Raw genomic sequence first — 22,368 nt, forward strand, 5'->3', positions numbered from 1 at the left:
AGTAACGTGAACTCTTTAGGCAATTTAGGTTAAAAGTCAAGTTTTACTTCTGATGCTATGCAAACATTTTTACCTCTTTGCATAGTAAACGTGACATCGTAGTACTTTAGCCTCAGTCTCCCATGGTAGGTTTTCTGAACCAAGACCTCTTTTGGGTAGTCTAGGGGAAAGGAATTGAGAAATGCACTCTCTGGGGATGTAGTTCATTTCACTTTCTTAAGTATAGTATAGTGTTAAGGGGCCGGGCGATCTGGATTTGAATCCTGCTTCTGCCACTTATTCTCTCCATAGACTTGGCACAAAGTTCCTAACCTCTCTTTTTCTCATTTTACTTATTATGTGGTAAATGGAGATACCTATACCTACTGCTTAGAGTCCTTTTAAGAGTTAAAATAATTAGCTCTTAGAAGAGCAAGGGTTTGGGAAATAAAATGTATTATTAAAACTATTATTTGTTAAATTTTTGTTAAATTAATATTATGTAATATTGTGTAATTAATGAAATCTTATTAAACTCAAATTGAAATTTAAAGGCAATATATCAGGAAAAATTTAAACATTATATGTTGTAAAGAAGATGTTAGGCTGGAAAATAACTATACTCAAGTATGAATGAAGGATGGAATTACAGGTGCATTTTACTAAATAGTACATGTCATGAGTCTTGCACCCCAGTGAATCCCCTAGTGCTGTGGGATTTGATTCATTTGTGGTTCCCTCATTATTTATGCTCTATCTGCCTTCTCTTCGTCGGTCCTGTTCTTTGCAGTCGGATACTTCTGGAGACTATGAAGCCACTCTCTTGAAGCTCTGTGGGGGAGATGACTGAGTCAAGAACACCATCTCCGGAGGTTGCCGGCTCCCACGATGGGCTTTTCCAACAGCGCTGCTTACTTCTTTCTCACAGTATTTAAAAGTACAAGCAAGTATAAACAGCAACTTATTTTCCTAAAAGAGATTTTCATTGTTTCATAACAACAGCAACATGATTATTGTAGAACATTTCACCACAATGTAGGAGTTCATAAATGAGCATTTAATATGAGGAAGGATCGCCTAATACCATCCAAATTTTATTTCTGCGTGGGAAGTGAGAATCTTCGTACAGTTCTAAAATACTAAATGCAAAAGCAGGGTAATAAAATTGTTGCTTTTATTAAATTGTCTGTTTTTAGCGTCTACCAACATTGTTGGTACCAGGTGCTGGCAACTAATAATATTTTACAACACATTTTTGTTACAAAAGCTGTTGCTACTTCAATCTATCTATTATGTCATTAATCACATCCATCTTTAAGAAAAGGAAAAAAAGGAAGATGTATGTAACCCTGCCTACCCCTTTCATGATCAAGCTATAGGAATGGCAATGCATATTAAGTTATTGAAGGCCTCAGAAAACATCTGCTGAGCTATTAATCTAACCACTTCCTGTCTGAATGGTAAGCATGAATTGTGGTTGTTTTAGGCTAAATAACTGCTTTCCCAGAATGCATAGTTAGAATCAAATCTATAAGGTTTCCTTTTCCTCTAAGTTTGCAAAACTAAGCATTTAAAAAACCCCTCGTGTTATCTTTGAAAGGGACCTACCATCAACTATCTTGACTAATATGAAATATGTGAAGTAAAAAATTCGAGTTAGAATTATCAGCCTGGACTACAATAAAAGTGATAGATGTGTGAGAGATAGAAACAGTGATGTATGGGTTCAGAGCTTTTAATCAGTGCATTCCCCTGGTGAACTAAGGTGAACTGAGAACTAAGCTCTGCTAAACTAAAATTTCCTCATCTATAAAATGATGGTAGTTACAGCACTTGTCTTTCTCATAGCATTTCTTAAAGATTAAGTGAGATAATGCCTGTGTACACTTAGCCCTGTGCCTGGACATAGTTAAGTGTTCAATTACTATGTTGTCATTATTATTACCAAGCAACATCAAAATGATCACAAACAATACTGCAACCCTTCTTTGTCAGTTCACGCACCACATGCCAACCCCTGTACTAAGTAAGTATTGGATACACCAAAGGGACTAAGGGTCATTTCCTTTTGACAAAGAGCGTAAGATCTGAGAAAGACATGTAAGCAGGTAAACACAATACAGTATATACTGTGCATTCAGGGAAATTACATTGTATAAGAAGAGACAGAAGCAATATGGAAGTGGGGTCAAGAATTCAGCCTACTAAAAGTTATAAACTCCACCAGTTAAAAAGAAGAGGAGAGGCTCCCCATTATAGGTGAGAGCCCTTGCAAAGTCACTGAGTTATGACCTAGCATGATGTGTACACAATTTTACCCAAAAGTTAGTGTGATGGAGGCTTAGAATACAAGGGAAGTAACCACTGATAGGCAGGGGCCAGCTTATGAAAGCTTATATATTGTGCTAAGCAATTCATAAGCAGGAGGCAGTCATGGAAGAAGCATTCTAGGAGGATATCAGCCAGAGAAATGATGTGCTCAAATTTTTTATCAAGTGGGAGGGATGCATAGGAGAGGAAAGCTACAGGCAAGAAGCCTACTTGGCAAATTAGTTCTAAAATCAAGACCAGAAGTGTCAGTCTGCTCTAAGATAATGAAAAGGGAGACCAAAGCGGGGAAGATATACACACTTAAGAAATAGTTAGGAAATAAAATTGATGGAATAGGGTAATCAGAGTAGTCAGGTGTCAAGTTTGCCCCTATGATTTTGGCTTCAGTGATTTGGTGAATGAGTGTCTCACCAAGCAATAAACCATTACTAATACATAAGTGCTTACTATGTATCAGGCACCATGTTAAACAGTGTAGTATGTGTTAAATAGTTAATCCTCAAGGAACTTTACAGTGAAGGCACAAACTCACAGATATAGGCATGGAGGCTTGAAGAAATTAAACACCCATTGGAAGAGCCTGGGTTTAAGCCCAAACAGCCCAACTTCAGTGTCCAGATTCTTAATCACTATTTTGCCTTAAAATGTATCCCACCTCCAGGTCATAGTTCTTTTCAACATCGAACATAAGCTATTTGAATGTGGGGAATTTTGTCTATTATATTCATTGCTGTATCCCTAGTACTTAGAGTGTGCTTAACACATAAAAGGGACTTAATAAATCTTTGTTGAATAAATGAAGTTCTCTTTTTTCCATATATTTGAGTTATATAGGTGAATTTGGAGTGGCTATTTAAACATTAGTAAATATACCTGAGTCTCAGCTTCCCAGACTTGGAAAAAGAAACTAATATTATTGCACTATGGGCAGCCTTGGAGAAGAATTCAGAAATTTTACCTACATATACTTTTTCCAAGCTACCTATCACCATGGAGATAAATATTTTGTAAAGCTAGCCAGAACATTGGGACTTCTGGAGAAGCAACAAGTTCAAATGCATGTATGTTCTCCTTAGAAAAACTCCTAAAATCGCATTACAAGATGTTAATCTTAACAAATTCTCCAAAGTCATGGAGAAGAAATCTACCTGCTTTGGATTTTTATACTAACTGTTCTCCTTTCCTCTAGAAAAGCAATGGTTTTCTCCACTAGAGTTCTCCACAAATATTCCTTCCTTCCTTCCTTTCTTTCCCTTTCCCATTCATTCTTCTATGTCTTCATTTCTAAAATGTAATAGCACTCTTTAAAAATCCTCATCCTAGGACATGTTTTATTAATTTTTTTTTTGAGAGAGAGAAAGAGATAGAGAGAGAGAGAGAAATGTCGATGTGAAAGAGAAATATCAATTGCCTCCTGTGCACACCCCAACCAGGGATCGAACCCACAACCTAGTTATGTGCCCTGACCGGGGATCGAACCTGCAACCTTTTGGTGTATAAGACAACATTTTAAACAACTGAGGCACCTGGCCAGGGCTGTAATAATTGCTTTTGAAACTACTCCCCAATATGAACACTAAGACTTTGACAATAACTTATTACCAACCACATAGTTTTCCCCTTCCACTTCCCCATTTGATGTAACCACTATCCCAAATTTGATGTTCATTGTTCCCTTGCTTCCTTCTTATATAGTTTTTCATTCATTTTTTTGTCTTTATTAAGTGAGCCTTGTATGTCATTTCTGGGACTTCTTTTTTCACTTATTTTGCTACGTGGTATTCATGGCATTGTATGTCATGTGTTGTATTTATTTTGACTGCTATGTATCACTTCATTGTGTATTTCATAGGTACAACTTCTAGGAGGCCACAGAATTGCCCTGAAGGAAGTCAGGAAAGCATAGTTTTATCTGGCTCCCTACCCCTTGTGCTTCTTTGAAGCTATGGTGCCCTACTATGGCCACAGAAGTAGGAGCCTTCATCTGCGGTCAGTACACAAAACTAGGAAGAATCTGTTTGTTCTCTCTAATGGATTCTGATCACCAGTTTTCAATGTGTGTGGGGAAAATTGTTCCCCACACCAACAAGCAATGCTCTGACACCAGCTGGATGTCCTACAACTCAACTCAATCTGATGCTGTCTACCTGGAGTAGCATCAGATCCCACAGGTCAAGTCCGACAAGACCACCCTCCCATCTCCAGACACCAATCAAGAGTCCAGGTTGTAACCTGTACTTCTGACCAACTGGTATAGTTCAGAGATTGCAGCAACTTTCTCCTTGATTTCAATTAATTTGCTCACAGTGGCTCACAGACTCAGGGTGTTTACCAGTTTATTATAAAAGGATATAATAAAGGATAGGGAGTATAGGGCAAGGTATGTGGGAAGAGGTACAAAGTGTTCATGCCCTGTCCAGGTATGCCACTCTTTCGGCCCCATACATGTGTTCACCAACCCGCAATTTCTCCAAACCCAGATTATTGGGATTTTTATAGAAGCTTCATCATATAGGCATGAGCAATCATTAATTCCATTTCCAGCCCTTTTCCCTTCTCAAGAGAATGAAGGGCGGGGCTGAAAATTCCAAGCTTCTAATTATGGCTTCTTTCCGATGACCAGCCCACATCCGGGAGGCACCCAGGAGCCCCCCACACTCACCTATTAGCAAAAACCAGATATTGGAATAAAAGGTGATCATAGTGCTCTTTTCACCTAGGAAATTAAAAGGGTTTTAGAAGGTCTGGGCCAGGAACAATTATCTCAGATGCTTGCTTTCGCAGGAATTTACTGTGTAATCTTGTCATGTAAAGGGACAGCCACTAAATCATTGTGCATGTCAGTGTATATGTTACATATCACTAAATTTCTAGCCCAGTTCCCACAATGAACTTTAGGAATAATGATTTGTAAAGTGAGGTAGTAGGCCTTTCCTGCCCATTGTACCTGGCCATTGTAAGGAGCAGAATAAATAGTTAGAATGACCTTGAAAAGTATGGAATGTTATTCAAATGTGATGTAGAATTGTAGAGTTTATACAGATGAAAGTGATTATGCCCCTTGGACGATACCTTGTAATAATAATATGATCTCAGCTAACATTTATGGTAGAGGTGCTGAACACTCTTCAAATTGTTTTCTAAGGATCAAAACAACTTTGTGAAGTAGAAACTACTATTGTTCCCATTTTAAAGAATAATCAATTTTGTTGTATGTATGAATTGAGGACTTACTACATGCCATGGCTGTAGTAAATATTTTAGATCTCATCTTCAGAGTTGTTATAGTATTTATCTGTCTTAAGCGCTTTGAAACAAAGCATGGTTATATGTGTAAAATGAATAATATTATCCCCATTTTACAGATGAGGAAAATGAGGCTCAGAAAGATTAGGTTAGTAGCCCAAGGTTGCACAGCAGAAAAGCCTAGGTTTGGTATCCAGGTCAGTTTGTATCTGCACATGAGTAATCCTGAGAAGGGTGAGGATGAAGGAAGTGATCATCACTTGAGAGGACCCTCCAAAGAGAAAGCAACACTGAAATAATAAAAAAGGCCTCCAAGGGAATGTCTCTTTCAGACTTTTTACTCTCATTCTTCTTGCATCGTATGTATTCGATCAGCTAGTAACTGCTGAAAGTATATTTCTGATGATTCTGATGGAACATGGCTAGCTCAAGATGAAGCCTTGTTGCTAGTGATCCTTCCAAAGAACTACAATACTTATTTAAATATTTAAATCCCACAATGGGAAGGACAATACAGGGCACAGGGCAGGGTCATGGTTAAGTGCATGGGCCTAGGGTCATGCTACCCAGATCTGTGGCTTTAAGCAAGTAATTTTGCTTTGCTAAGTCACATATTCCTCACCTTTAAAATGAGAACAATAATACTTTGGTTATTTTGATAGTTAAATTTAGAAAACAACAGGTGTTCAGAGTAGTGCATATCATATGGTAAGCACTTAATTAATGTTAGCCTAGATCAGCAATTTTCAACAGGTGTGCAGCAAGAATTTTTATTTTTTTATTTTTTTAAAGAATTTTTAAAACATGCAGTAACTGACTATTTATTCAAGGGCACTGACCTCTTTTCTCTTAGATTGTCAAATAAGAAAATGACAACAGCCACCCTCTCTGGAAAGCCCAGTTGACTGGGGTATCATCCCAATGCACTAGAGTTACAGGTTTTGATCTCCAACTGGGAGCACATGCAAGAATCAGCTAGTGAGTCGAGGGGAACAACAAATCAATGTCTCTCTCTCTCCCTCTGCCTCTGTCTCAAGCGAGCGCGCACACGCACACAACAGCCAACACAATAGCCACCTGGTGTGAATGAATGAAAATTGTACCTATTTTTTGTCAGATCATATATCATATATATTTTTTGCTATGCCCCAGAATTTTAGTAATTAGTTTATGTCTGCCATGAAATGGAAAAGGTTGAAAATCTCTGGCTTATATCACATTATTACTGCAGTGAATTATCAAGGTGCATGGGGTTTTTTTTATTGCCTCTGATTTCCACAAGGTGGCAGGTCAAGTTCAAAGCGGACCCCATGACTTTGTGCCCCAAAGGCAAAAACCTACTTACTTGCTTCAGAATAACTGGGCCAAACATAAACGGAAAAAAAGCCTTCATTATATTGTTTATAGAATGTTTGTTATGGTCTAGGCATCTTATTGTTGTAAAATCCTTCTTAATAGAATGTAGAGGTCACTTCATTTAATTCTCTCATTTCTCATGATTTTCAGGACCATCTGCACTTAGGTGAAATGTTTATTAACTTTTCCATGGATCACCCACCTAAGTGAGTACATGTAAGTCATCTCTTTACACACTTAAGTTTAGCCTCTGAAGACTGTGGGGGAGAAAATTAGCAAGCTGGAAAGACTCATGAACTCTGATAGATGAACTGCAAAGGGCAGGAGATTTGTGCACCTTGTTTCAGAGCGATGGGATGTTTGGTCTATTCATTAGGAAGTACGAAAATGACAAATAAAGACAGTGAATAGGTGCTTCTCTAGCCTATTGTAAGGGTATATTAAAGGAAATTTTTAAGTAGCCTAAGTCAGACTTTTCTTCTGTGTATTCTTCTTTCATTTTCCTCATTTGTGTCTTATCGATAACTTCTCATTTCTACAATTTTACTTTGTCTTTAAAGGGCTGGTTTTAAGGTCTATCAAACTGGGTCTAAATCCTGGCTTCACTACCTACTATAGCAGTTTTTGACAACTGCTCAACTTCTTTGTGCCTCAATTCTTTACCCAATAATAACAGCTCTTATCTTGAAGAGTTGTTGTGAAGATTAAATGAAATAAAGCATATAAAGAATATAACTCAATCAAAACTAATTACTGGTCCTTGCATTGTCTTAGTCTTGTGTAGCAAATAGCAGACAGGAGGTTTCAATAAGCATTTGCAGAATAAATAAATGATGCTTATTTTAGCACTGCACAGTGTTAGTAGCTCTGAAAATGGCCTTGGAATTCTCCAAGGAAAATACTCACTGAAATCAGTGTTATCTTGTCAAAAAAATGTGTCCTCTGACAATGGGAATCAAATGCGTGCACCTCATTGGTGAGGTGTAGAGGATGCAGGGGCAGGTTCCCTAGGCTTACACCCTGCCCCAGCTGATAACTGTGTGATACATGAATGAGCACCTACTTAATTTTTCTGTGCCTTATTTTCCTTACGGGTAAGGCCAGGATGGCAATAGAATTTAATGTTCAGACTCCAAAAGGTGTGAAGTTTCCACATGTCAGTTTAACTAAAGTGCTTAGCAAAGGGCCTACCGTCCTGTCAGTGCTCAAATAAATGTTAGCTGTTATTCTCTGGCTCAGTTTGGAAGACTTACAATTGCTTCTACTCAATTCACTTGGGGGCGGGGGGCGGGGGTTGGCCTTTGTAAAGTGAACCCTTCTAGTTTGTAATTAGGGAAGAAGATAAAGCAGAGCTCTTGGCAATTTCCTGCCTATGAAACCCATGTTTTATGAACCATGGAAAGTACCCCAGATTTCTTGTCAACCCCACCCCAGCAAACCGACAAACTCTGGTGTTTCCCACCCACTCTCTACCCTCTCCTTCTGAAAGCGAAGCAAGCGTGAGTTGCTTTGTGCTCAAATATTTCACTAGTGTACATTTCCTCCAGTTTCCACAGACTCGGCTCATGGCAGTCTTATCTACCACAGGGTCAGCCCTGCTCTCAGGCCAGTTTTCCTGTTTCAGTGGATTTGACAAAGTCAAAGGTGGGAGAGAGGACTTTAAGTGATGAAGAAGGAGCGTTAGAGGGGAGTCGCACGGAATGGTGACTGCAGTAAGCTGTAAAAGAAATCCCAAACCCAAGCCACCAGAACAGCCCATTCAGCTGCATGTGTTTATTATTTTTTAATCTTTCTTTAAATTAATTGATTGCAGTGAGAGGAAAGGGAGAGAGAGAGAAACATCAATTTGTCGCTCACCTATTCACACATCGTTTAGTTGATTCCTGTATATGCCTTGATCCGGGATCGAACCTTTAACTTAGCATACTGGGACGACTCCAAACAACCAAGCTATGGAACTGAATGTGGCAGTAAATAATCACTCATGGCCAGGACTTGCAGAGCTCTGAAAGTGAGCTGAAGTAACAAGTGACACAACCACCAGGCAAAAAGAACTTTGAAAAAGGACATTGACATCAAATCAGCTCCTGCACAGAGAAGTGCCCCACACTGGGTAGGGGGTGGGGAGAACAAATTCTCCAGGGGGGAAGTGGGTGAGAATGAGCCACATTCACACCTGCTGTTAAGAGCTACAGGGCCGCCAGAGCCTAGGGCCCCTGTCGGGGCTCAGCTGCTTTTCTCACGTGGAGTTTAGAGAGCCCCAATGTGGAAAACTTAAACCCTTTGTTTTGTTTTGTGTTGGAGAGCTGAGCCTACAAAGGGAAACCCAGATCACACACAGCAAATTCTGTGTAAACAGGTGTTACCTGATCTCTTCATGCAAAATATCTTCTTGGTTGCTACGGGTCAAACCAACTCCTTGAGTTGTTTATTCCTTCAGCTATTGTACAGTAAGCATGGCCCAGGAACAGTGCAAGTTGCTAGAGTTATAAAGATGAGTAAAGCTACACACTTCCGAATTCCAAGGTGCTGATATTCTAAGGAATGAGGAAGGGAAAATAAAGACAAACCTGGCTCATTAGCAAAGGTAGCGAGGTGGGGGCCGTGGTAGAGGTGATGGCTGTGGTGATGGTGGGCAGCTTTGGGGGTCAGGCGGGCCTGGCTGCCCTACCTCACAGCTGTTGGACCTCAAGGAAAGGGTCTCACACTGCTGTTTCTAACTTCCAAAGTTAACAAATAGTATATTTGAAGAAACTGCTGATTATTAGGTGCTCAATTAAAGGCTGTTTAAGTTGTATAGACAATAGTTAAGAGTCCAAAGCCAGCCTAGCTCAGGTTCAAACTTCAGCTCTAAACTCACTGGCAGTGTCATTATGGATAAATCACATAAAGTCTTTATGTTTCAGCTTTCTTGTTTCTGCAGTGTGAGTGATAGTAATAATTAAACCTACCACCCAGCAGGACACTGAGCTCAAATGGCTCAATGCATGTAAGTACTTAGAATGGCCCAGCATCTAGGAAGCCCTATGAAAGTACTAACTTTTTAACTGTAATAAAATGTGATATGCTCTATAACAATGCTATTAAGTATGGTGTAGACTACTGTGCACTATCACATTTTACAGCTATAGATAGCCAGACACTTATATAATATTTTGCTAAACAGAAAAAAAAAAAAAGCATGTTGACCAAACAGTGGTAAAAGGTAAACCAGAAAGACCGGAAGAACACACACGACAATGGCGGCTTTGTCTCCGGGTGGTAGGGTTACAGGTAAGTCATTTTCTTCTTTTTTCTAAGTTGTGTTTTATAAATGTTTAACTATTTATTATTGGTTTATGAATTTTAAAACTTTTATATGAAATATAAGAAAGTTGGATTATTAAAAGTTGCCTAGAGCCCAAATAAAGGTGTCAGCGGAGGCAGGGGGTGGATTTGGGGATCAGACAGGCCTGGCTGCCCCGTTACACAGCTGTGTGACCTCAGGCAGGATTTTCACACTGCCGTTCCTGATTTCCAGAGTTAACGAAGAAGATATTTAAAGAAACTGCTGATTAGCTCTGTCAGGGAAGGATTCGCTGGGAATGGAAACTATGAGCTAGGACTTCGAATATATAAAGATTGGCACAGAGTTGCATGGGAACAAGCTCCCAGGAACTGCCTTGATTATGTGTTACTTGATTATATTAGAAAACCATGCAGTGATAAGTACATGGGCTAAGTGGGCCATTAATGCTAGCGAAGAGGCTTTCTCTGGTCACTGAAGAGCAGGGTCCATACTTAATGTTCACTTGTTTTCCTCTTTTTGAGGTATCTGGTGGAAAGTTTGGCTTCTTCCTCTTTCTCTCCCTCTTTCTCTTTTTCTCTGTATGAGTTCAGATATTTTTTTTGTGGGATCCAGTCTACCTAGGGACAACTTTAAATCTTTGTGACAGAACCCACAGAATAGATGCTGATTATATTTCCTACTTTGTAGAAGCTGACAGGGAGTGGAGAGCTGTGTTGCCCTCCCTGTCACAGGTTAGTGCCAGTGTAAGTCATCTCGTGTACACTCAGAGCTGACTCTTTCCAAGGAAGTGGGTGATGCAGCACGACATCCAGCTGAGAATGGTTCTATTTTTCTGGCTCTTTCTGTGCCTCACTGAGATGTCAGGACTCTACAGAGAGACCAGAATGTGCCACAGGCAGAGCCGGGCAGTCCAGGGCCCCGAGCAGTCATTCAGATCTTGTGAGCGCCGGCCCACACCTTCTAAGCCTTCTGTCCCTGGAGTCAACAGCAATGACTGGAGAATGTCTCCAACTTACCCAGATATGTTTCTGGAGAGAAAATTTGGCGGTGGGGAGAGAAGCAGCTTCCTTCCTCTCCCTACCGCCTGGCCTCTTCCTCAGCCCTCTGCTCTAATTTCTGGCCAAGCTCAGCATTGTTAAGAAGACAAGGAGAGGTCTTTGCACTGTTTAGTCTACTTTTAATTATTTCAATACGGAGACCATCCCTGGCCACCAGGCACAAATTGTCCATTCTCTCCTCACTCTTTTTCTGGGTATTGGTTATGTAGTTTGACTGGGCCAGGTGCAGCCAGAAACTTGTTAGGAGGTCCAAGTTTTCCCAGAATTTATAATCCACCCAAAGAAAGCCCCTGGGGGAATCTCCACAGCTCTTTCCATGGTTATGCCTCTGAAGACACTGCAGTTGCCCTGTTCCCCTGGGCTGCATTGGCTTCCTCAGTGTGTTGGTCCTGTCTCCTCCCTGACCTTTCCCCTCCTGGGCATGAAGGAGACTCTAGCTCTGGAGCCGCGCTCTGAGTTCAGATATGACCTGCTGGCTGTGTAACCTAGAGCAAATTACTTAGTGAGGCTGATCCACCATTTCCTTTGTTAACATATGGGATTAGTGAAATACAACAGAGAAAGACAAACACTGTATGAACTCACTTATATATAGAATCTAAAAACAAAAACCTGAACTCATATATACAGAGAACAAATTAGTGGTTGCCGGAGGCAGGGTTGTGGGGAGGGTGTGAAGTGGGTGAAGGTAATCAAAAAGTACAAACTTCCAGTTATAAAAAAAGAAGTCCTGGAGATAAATAATGTACAGCATGATGACTGTAGTTAATAATACTGTACTGTGTATTTGAAAGTTGCCAAGAGAATAAATCTTAAAAGTCCTCATCACAAAAAAAAAAAAATTGTTACTATGTGTGGTGATGGATGTTAAGTAAACTTATTATGCTATTTACTTTATAATATATCCTCATACATATATCAAATCATTATGTTGTACACCTAAAATTAATACAATATAAATGTCAATATATCTCAATTTAAAAAAATTGGAGTAATAATTTATCTAACTCACAGTGCTAGGAAGACCCCAAGGAAGGAATGATTATATTTGTTATGGAAGGTAAGAAAAATGAAGTAACAAAATTTATCTAACAAAGAGCACCTAATACAAAATCTGAAACATAGTAATAATTGGATATATCTGCATCTTTTCCTCATTTCCTGTTCTCTTTTGCCATATACCAAGTACATGCATAAGATCCTTTTTGTTTCAAAAGTTTTACTATTAATAGCTACAGGGGCACAACAAAGGGCTGCATATTCAGTATAACAACCACGGGGAATTTTTGCAGCTTAATAAACGACACCACATTCTGGACTCCCTTGCAGAGAGAAGAATTCAGCTTCTCTTGGACTTTGGCTTTCAGACCTCACAATTCTCTTCTCAGAAAACACACCTGAAGACCCAGTAGGTGTTGACTTGCCCCATCCTTTCAGGTGTCCTCGTTTCAACAACAATAGGCACAGTTTTCTTACCACTCAGTATGAGCAATTATAGATGTTACATCATTGTAACCTTACAATTCCAGGAGGCAGGTTACATGACCCCCACTTATAAGTTAGGAAACTGAGACTCAAAAAGTCTAAATGCCACCATAAGTCACACAATCTTGTCATTCTGGAGCCACAGTACAGGCTGAGATACCTGTGGCTCCAAAGTCCATGTCATTGAGTCTCTCACTGTGGTGACTTGGCGCAACAATAGGAACAGTTGTGAAACCCTTGACTTTAGAAGCCTGTGATCCAAGGGCAGAAGGGTCTGGAAACTTGGATGTCTCAGGAACCCTCTGGCTTCACACCCCAAACAACTTCAGAATACATCACTGACATCTAAGTCATCAAAACTGAAGTCAAAACCCATTCCTCGGAAGTTTCCTCATCTATAATACGAAGTCACTGAGTACAGAACGAAAGCCATCTTGGCAAGGAAAGCAGTGACAGTATCTTGAAGGCTGATGAGAGAGGTCAGATAAGGAGGCTCTCAGACGAGGAGTGCTGACAGCTTGTCTTCCACGTGCTGAGTTCTGTGCCATCAAATGTTGAGACTCTAGAATGTGCAAGGCAGGGTACAGGGGAAGAGGCAGAGCTAGAAGACCGAATAAAATTTTCATGAGTACTCATATAATTTCCCTGGCTTTGTGTTTCCCGTACTTTTTAAGGGGAAAGTACACTATTTTGTAGTCTTCCCTTCCCTGTGCCACAGAACGCCATAGTATTGAAGCCATTCAGTACTGAGGACTTGGCAGCTTCTAAAGGTCATGTCACTGGTGGGTGCAGTTGGAGTTGAAGTAATTGCAGACATGCAGGCAGATATCCAGGGGGTCAGCAGGGCCCAGCCCCAAGCCAGAGGGGAACCCACAGTTTCTGGAGCAGGACGGGGAATAAGAGCCCAGAGAGGAGACTGAATGAGGAACAAAAGGATCACGCAGAGCTCTGGAGAAGTAGCACACTTGCCCTTTGCACCTGAGACATCTTCAATAAGGCAGTGGTGAACTAAGAACACACACTGATGGCTTACTTTGAACTCAGCACTATGATCTTTGCTTTATAGAGGCCCTTAGGCACCATGGAATAAGAAAGGCCCCATTTATCCTAACTCTTCTACCAACTGGCTTTAAGAAATTGGGAAGATCATTCAATCTCTCTGAGTGGTTATTTCATCTATACAATTGGAATGATGTCATTAATTAAGCCCATCACTATTGATTGAAGACCTATTATATGTTAAGCATTATAAAGGCTGACATACACAGGTAGATTAAAATAAATCAGTGTCTCATAAGCAATTCTGGGGATATAACATTCAGCAATAGTCAATGTATTGTAAACGTGAAAGTTGCTAAAAGAGTAAATCTTCAAAGTTCTCATCACAAAAGAAAGCTGTAACTATGTATGATTAACTAGACTTATGTGACACTATATATGCAAGTATCAAATCATTGTATTGTGCACCTTAAAGTGGCCTCAAACCCAGCACTGGCACTGAGTTTGTACCTGTAGTAATCTGTTGAACACCACTCACCCCTACCTGGTGACTCACTGAAAACCTATCTCATGCAACTCAAGGTTGCATGAGGTTCTTTCATTGACTGAGCCTAACAGGCAGCTGACAGGTGGAGGCAGGAGGAGGCAAATCTCCAGGTTCCTTGGGCCTTTTCTTGGCCCAACCCTAGGCTTGCTGCTGGTAGAAGCCAGCCTTGGTGCACAGCTTGGTCTTTCCCATGCACACCCAGTCCCAGCAGAAGCAGCCACACACTGCGAATCACTTTGTAGCTCCAAACAGGTTGGCTAGGGCCAAACACAGGAAACATCTGACATTGACCTGCACCAGAGTCCCTCCCAAGAGGACCCAGAACCAATGTACCCAGTATCAAGCTTCAGACAACAGAGTAGGATTCCAATAGCTACACAAGCAGCACATCCAAAGGGAGATCTCAGAGGCATCAGACCCTACTGAGATGAATTCTGCTTTGTCGACCCCATGCATGAATAAGCTATTAGCAATCAAGACTCAACTACAACAGGGGTGCTCACATAAATCATACAAAGGATATTCCTGGAACACCCAGTTCAGGAGATCAAGAAGACTACACCACTGGATCTCATAGGACACCTACTACATAAGGCTATCCTACTAATACTGGGAGACATAGCAGATCTACCTAATATACAGGAACAGACATAAAGAGACACCTAAAATGGGAAGACAAAGAAACATGCCCTAAATGAAAGAAAAATCTCCAGAAAAGAGCTAAATGAGATGGAGACAAGCAATCTACCAGATATAGAGTTAAAAAAATAAAAGTAGTTGTAAGGATGCTCAAGTTACAAGAGTTGTAATGGAAAAAATAAAATAAGAAGACGGTTGAGAGAGAAAGATGAGGAATAGGAGCAATGAAAGAGGAGGAAAAGCTCCTATCTAATTATTATCTACCAAGTTACTACTACTTCACTTTTATTTGCATGGGTCCTTTGAAAGTCAAATGCAGAATGTGGTGGCAATAAAAAGTCAATGATTCTAGCAAGCAAGACAGGAAGCAATGGATGCAACTAGAATTAGTCAATGAAGTAAAATAGATGTATGAAGCAGAATAGATGCCAGACAAGCTGGAGATGTACTTACTGGGTGAGGTGGAGGAGAAGACAGGCTGTGGCTATAGCTGGGATGGTAAATCTCAGAACCAGACCTATGCAAGCCCAGAGTGTATTTCTGCTGACTCAGGTGGGCCAGAGACAGAAGTCTTTAGCTCAAAAAATGTGTAACGAGTCAAAGAATCTAAAAAGTTAACATGGATTTTAAAGTCACTAAAAATTATGGCAGCGGACCAGACAGAGGTGAAGGGACAAGCGTCATCTGGAGGAGTATCAGAGAGTGAGAACAGATCCTGCAAGTCCCAGCACTGAGAAGGCTCAGGCTTCAGCTGAGCAACAGATGAGAGTGGGTGAGGGTAGTGAGCAGGAGAGGAAGTACACTAGAGAGAGGAAAGCTGACGCTCCACCCCACCCTCTAAGAACCTTTGGGAGAACAGTGAGTTTGTAAGAGGGCATGTTTCAGTCTAGGAGGAGGAAGAAAGGTTAAAAAAGAAAAAAGATTTATATGACCAGAAACTCTAGGTTAACTTTATGTGTCAACTTGGCTAGACTACAGCACTCAGCTATTTGGTCAAACATTGTCATTGTTCTACATGTTTCTGTGAAAATACTTTTTTAGATGAGAATAATATTTAAATCAGCAGAGTTTGAGTAAAGCAGATGGCCCTCCATAATGTGGGTGGAGCTCATCCAACCAGCTGAAGGCTTTAACATTAAAGGATTCCTCTTCCCTGGAGAAGGAAGAATTCTACAAACAGGCTAACTTGGGACTTGGACCGCAATATCAACTCTCTCCTGGGTCTCCAGCCTGCCAGTCTATACTGCAAATTTTGGACTTGCCTTCCAGTATAGGCATCTTTCTCTATAGATGATAGTTTAGACAGACAGATAGATGATAGGTAGATAAGTAGGTAGGTAGGTAGGTAGATAGATAGATATGTGTGTGTATATATATATACACATGTATACATTATATATCTAGATCTAGATCTACACATACACACACACACTCACAACACTAGTTGTGTCTCTGGGGAACGCTGATTAATACTGGGACTTAGGGACTTTTCCCACAGTGGAGGGGGGATTCCAAAGATTATAGTGAAGGGCAAACGGTAAAAGGCAAAAAGGGTAAAACACAGTGGGGTGAGAGGGGGCAAGAAGGAGTGAATTAGGATTTGCGCAGAACAAGCAGATTTGAAGGATTCATGAGAGTAATGGCATAAACAGTGCTCTGTCAACCAGGCTTAACTGCAGAAAAGAGAAATCATTCTGGTTATTTTAATCGAGTTTGGATTTAACATAGGGAATTGGGTGCCTGCAAAACCTTAGGAAAAGCTTGGTTTCTGGCAGTGATTCCTGGGACAACAGAGCAGACCAGCTTCCCAGGGAGCCGCTCCTTTGCCAGAGTCCTGAAGGTGGGCACTCGAGGCTGCCACCCGAAGTGCTGACCTCAAGAACACGTTGCTTTAGCTGAAATCGAGGGAACTAAACATCATCAGGGCTGACTTTTCCATTAGGTACAGGAGGCACCGTGCCTACCTCCTGCAATACTTTTAGAAACACATAAAAATATTTTTATTTCTTTTACAATAAGAAGAAAAGATGAACTTCTAGGCTGGATTAAATGTTTACTATATAATAATAACATATCCGTTTTTATCCCAATGCAGTAGTAAGATATAACGTTTAAATTATTTTTTAAATGGAGGAAGGAACCCATCATGGCAAGAGTGACTGAGGCCAATGAAAGTCATACTGCATGCCCTGGCTGGCTGGCTCAGTGGATTGAGTGCTGACCTGAGAACCAAAGGGTCACCGGTTAGAGTTCCAGTCGTGCACATGCCTGGGTTGCAGGCCAGGTCCCCAGTAGGGGGCACACGAGAGGCAACCACACATTAATGTTTTTCTCCTCTCTTTGTCTCTCCCTTCCTCTCTCTAATAAATAAAGTCTAAAAAAAAAAAAAAAGAAAGAAAAAGAAAAAGAAAGTGATAGTGCAGCCCTGAGAGCCATTGCTGCTTCCACTGTTGTAACTGCCTTCTGACCCTGTGAAACCAGAACCTGGACATGGTGATATGCTGCAAAAAAAGCAAACTGGACAACAGAGACAGCGAAAGAAGCAGAAAGCCTCACTTTCACATTCCTGACTGATGCAAGTGCATCTAGTCAGTGGAAATGAATTCATATCCCAAACTGTTGCTGCGGTGGAGTCTGGGACACATGATTTTTAGATTGCAGTCTCTGAAGTAGAGGAAGACGCACATGAGGGAGGTTTAAACGGATGCTGAGTGCCCGCCCCCCCCCCCGCCCCCCACATTCACCACACTTAGGTTAGTTAGCAGAAGTGCAACAAGGCCCCACATCAGAGGAAAGGAAGGAAGGGGACCCTTATAAAAAAATAAAGAACGTGTGTTCCTGGCCAGTGGTGATAGCAAAGAGATCATTACAATTAGACTGAGAGAGTATATTTTTCCCTATCCAATTTTAGCAGCCAAGGATCCACAAGTAATGGGATAGTAACAATTCATATTCAAGTAAACAGTAGCTTCTAGCTTCTTTGGTGTCTTTCCTTTCCTCTGATCTCTTCTTCTACCACTCTTGGTTGCAGCAACACAGGATTCCTTCATGCTCCTAAATCACCCTCCCACCTCGGGGCTTTGCACTTAACTATTCCTAACAGGAAATAGTCTGAATTACTCTCTCAGGTCCTTTAGGTCTCTCTTCGAATGCCTCTCATGCACGGACACCTTATATAAAAGGGCAACCTGAAGGACTCTCTGTCCTACCTTCCCACATAGCACTTGTTGCTTTCTGACACACTCCATTTTACATATTCTTTTGATTATAACGTATCTTTTAATGTATCTTTACCTTTAGAAAATAAGTTCTATGAAGACAAGCACTTTGATCTGCTCATGAATGTGTCCTCAGCACTTGTAATAGTGCCTGGTGCTTATTAAGGGCTCAAAAATATTTGTGAGTGAGTGAGTGAGTGAGTAAGTGAATGAATGAATGAATGAAGCATATTAACACTCAGGCTCTTCTGTCCTCCCAGCTCGATTTATTTTAGTTACTGTGATCATCCTCAAAGTTCTTTGAGATAAACATTTTGTATTTAGACCATGTACAGAACTGAAACTGAGATTTACATCAGCAAATTTGTTTCAGTAATCCAAATTCATTGCTAGCTGCTTTCTTAAGTTATTCAATACCACATTATATACATGAGGAAAGACTTAAAGAGAAGCAATATGCTGAAGGCCATACAAGATCAAAGGCTAAGTTCCCTAATTCCGAGCCCCGAGTATTTTCTGCTCTATACCATAGCAATTGCCGCTCTTTTGGTGTTCCTACTTCCAGGTATATTCTAGGAATATTTGAGAAAAAGCTGACTAACATTGGCAGTCCTCACTTTTATTTTTGTTGAACTTAGAAAATGACATGGCTCTTTATCTTTGGTCATATACGGTTTAAGTATTGTGTTAGTAGCTTGAGTTGCAAAACTTCATCTATGAAAGGGATTAGTGTATGTCCATTCTTTAGTCATTTTTCCCCTTTTAAAAGATATGATCTGTTGAGAAGAACCTGCACAGCTTCATAACTTGTGATTTAAATTTCTACAAGTGTCAGTTACAAAATAATTTTTACCAAATCATTGTCATTCACTATTTTCCTATCATCTATTGGAAGTTAGACATCCAATGGGGAATATTAGCTTCCTGGAAAGTTGAAACATTCATCATCTGGCAAATGAATAGCAATTGCTGGATTCACTAACCAGGTCAGAGCCTAAATTCACCTTGTCCTGGGAGATATTGAACATTTTGAATGTTTAAAAGAAAGTTTAAAACCATCTTGTACTGAAACCATTATTGCCAACTAAATGGTTCTATATACTAGATTCCTCCAACCTAACAAGAATTCCTCCATCTAACATTGCCCCCTGTTCTGGTTTCTACAAATCTGGCAATCAGAAAAGTGAGTCATTAGTTAAGCTTAACTTTTGGATGGGTACATTATTTGCAAATAGATGGTACCTGGAATTTCTATTTTAAGATTGGAGAGACATGTAGCAAGTTTTTCCTGGGACAGATTCGCAATGACATTTGACAGAAAGGAGGAGGATGTGGGCCTAAGTAGCTAGAGGGAGCTTTGGCTGTGTAAAGGCCATGCAAAGCATCACACTGTGTCGTGGCAAATTCTGGAGGGCCTGCCAGCTGGCAAGATAAGAGCCCAATGGTAGGCATGGTCTGTCCTAGGGCTGAGAGCGGGTACTCTCGCATCGCTAACCTGGAAGAGGATGGCACCAAATAAGGCATCAGAGACAAGGAGTGTGCAACTAAATCCCAGTGAAGTGACTTCACAGTTTTCTTTGTAGTCAGTTCCATCATCATGTGCAATACCATTTTGCAGGAAGTAGCTGTTACTCCACTCCCTTCTCCCCCTCACAAGAAGGAGTATAAGAATGAGAGTACATTTTTATAGGACATTGTCATTAAGATCTTTCTGGATGATAACAGCAGAAAATCCTAGTCAAACTGACTGACTCAAGAGAAGGAATTTATTAGATTGTATAACTAAAAATCCATGGAGATTGTGGGCGTCAGGCCCTGCTAGATTCGGGGTTCGACATGTATCATTAGGATATGGTTTTCTTTCCATCTCTCAGCTCGGCCTCCCACTAATTGGTTTCAGCCTCAGGTTCCATATGGCACCAAATAACTGTGGAAGTTATAGCTTTAAGCCTGAGAAAGGAGGTATGCCTCTGTCCCAAAGCCTTAGCAAAGATTTTATTGAGTCTTAAAGAATGTTATAGGCCATGTATCATCCCTCAGCTAAATCTACAGCCAGGAGAATGCTGGGCTCTCATTGGCCTGAGTATTTCTGGGTTGGGGATGAAAAAAGCACCGGAATCCTGGGGACCGAGCATGGGAATGGAGCAAGTTCCTAACTAAAAATGAGAGAGTTTTATAAAGCATGCTAAAAATCCAAATAATCAGAAATATTCACAAAATAGGAAAAAATTATAGTTTATTGATGAGGTAATAGGAAATAGAGCACAAAAGCCCTTGTGAGTTCCTAAGTGATAAGAGTACTAGGGAACTCTTTTGTTCTTATATTTGGTCTTTGACCTTGTTTCCTAACACCAAGTCCTATATCCCTTGGCATTTCTCGGGCAATGGGAATGTCTCTAGTTCTAATGAGAGGACTCTTGCGGGCTCCTGGATGAGAGCGAGTCACCAGAAAGACCAAGCTATGGTTAGAAGTCAGAATTTTCAGCCCCCTTCCCCACTCCCCTATCCTCCAAAGCAAGAAGAGCTGGAAATGGAGGTAATGATCGGCCATGCCTACATGATGACACCTCCATAAGATCCCAATAGCACCCGGTCCAGAGAGCTTCCACGTTGACAAACACCTCCACACCGGGAGGATGGCGCACTCCAGCTCCTCGGGGACAGACACTTCTGTGCTGGGGACCCTCCCGGCCCTCTCCCTATGTCTCTCTTCATCTGGTGGTACATCTGTTTCCTTTGTTATATACTTTAATAAACTAGTAAACATAAGTATTTCCCTGAGCTCTGTGAGCCACTCTAGCAAATGAATCAGATCTGAGGAAGGGGTTATAGGAACCTCAAATGTGTAGCCAAATCAGACAGAAGTTGTGGGTTACCCGAGGACCTTCTTATTGCTCGTGACTGGCACCTGAAGTCAGGTGGGGGCAGTCCTGTGGGACTGAGCCCTCAGCTGTGGGATCTGATACTCTCTCTCAGCAGACAGAGTCAGAATGGAGTTAAATTTTAGGACACCCAGTTTATGTTGTGGAGAACTCCCCGATATGGAGAAAACTTCATACCTATTTGGTGACCCAGGTGTCAGAAGTGGAGTCGTCTGTCTGAGTAATAAAGGCAGCACACAGGAAAAGGGAGAGCTGGAGGTTTTTCTAACATATTATTCATATTCAAATTTATGCAATAAATATAGTGTGACTTTTTACACACCTTGCCACTGAAGGGGAGGGCCGTGTGTGTCGACAGTAATGTCAAGAGGATGGAAACACTGGATAGGTAGAAAGATGATGAAACTAAGCTTCAGGATTGCTGAGTAATGATCTCGTTTCAACCACTAAGTTTTCCATGGGGTCCTGAGTAATTTTTCTTATCTCCTCGGTCCTCATGCTTTTTTATTCTTTTATCTGTTAAACAGATGAAAGAAGTATCTGCCTATATTCCTTATCTCACTGGGTTACCGTGTGGCTGAAATCAAATAAAAGCATTATGTAAGGTGAGGCACATAGTTTTATTAGTTTATAGTAAGAGGTATTTCCATACAAATACTATATATTCTGTTTTAATAAAAGATAATTAGGTTAAGCCACCCAATGATTTTTACTTCTCAGGGTTATACAGTTCCTGAATTTCTGACTGCAGAATGGAGGCAAGTTGTTTTTTTTTTTTTTATTGGTTCCAGCAGCTGAGTCCAAAGTTTAAATATTCATCTACTGACCTTTTACTAAAAAGGACATTTGAAGAGATAGCATAAGATATGAAATGAAGGCAACCCATTGACAGATTTTCTTTCATTCTTATTCATTCCTTCTGCTGATATTTTTGAGTTCCTATGGTGTGATGGAAAGTATATATAAGGTTCTGAATTCATAGACCTCAGGGTCAAGGGCGTTATGATAGTAAATTAATAATCACAGCAATAAATGCATAATCAAAAAGTGACACGAACAGTAAGACACTCTAACAGAGACTTGTATTTTGATTGAAGGAAGCTTCTCTGGTGAAGTGACATTTAATCTGAAACTCAAATGGTGAGTAGAATTAGTCATTAAAAAATTGTGATGATGGTGGGGGTGATTAATAAGAACCAAAAGATGTGTGAAATGTTGGTGCAAAAGCCCCATATTGAATGTCTTTAGTTTTTGTTCACTCAGTGCTCCTATCTCTCCCCCCCCATTTTTTTTTTTTTTTAAATTTCAACCTTCTCCCCTGTGAGGAGCTGATTTCCTG

General features: G+C 40.6%; 1 protein-coding gene and 1 long non-coding RNA gene across 2 annotated transcripts in view; both read left to right on the forward strand.

The window, feature by feature from the left end:
• The window catches only part of ANXA3 (annexin A3), a 54,459-nt gene extending 51,383 nt beyond the window's left edge, over positions 1–3,076 (forward strand). Inside the window, exon 13 of the mRNA XM_054591925.1 lies at positions 770–3,076. Within this exon, the coding sequence (XP_054447900.1) occupies positions 770–829 (60 nt within the window). The 3' untranslated portion in view covers positions 830–3,076. The remainder of the gene's footprint in view (positions 1–769) is intronic.
• Positions 3,077–10,144: 7,068 nt separating this feature from the next.
• The window catches only part of LOC129085528 (uncharacterized), a 73,665-nt gene continuing 61,441 nt past the window's right edge, over positions 10,145–22,368 (forward strand). The window contains exon 1 of the long non-coding RNA XR_008530733.1: positions 10,145–10,185. This is a non-coding gene — a long non-coding RNA (uncharacterized LOC129085528). The remainder of the gene's footprint in view (positions 10,186–22,368) is intronic.

The sequence above is a fragment of the Pteronotus mesoamericanus genome, unplaced genomic scaffold (genome assembly GCF_021234165.1).
Source record: "Pteronotus mesoamericanus isolate MK-2021 breed Mesoamerican mustached bat unplaced genomic scaffold, CSHL_Meso_final contig_130, whole genome shotgun sequence".
Classification (NCBI taxonomy): Eukaryota; Metazoa; Chordata; class Mammalia; order Chiroptera; family Mormoopidae; genus Pteronotus; species Pteronotus mesoamericanus.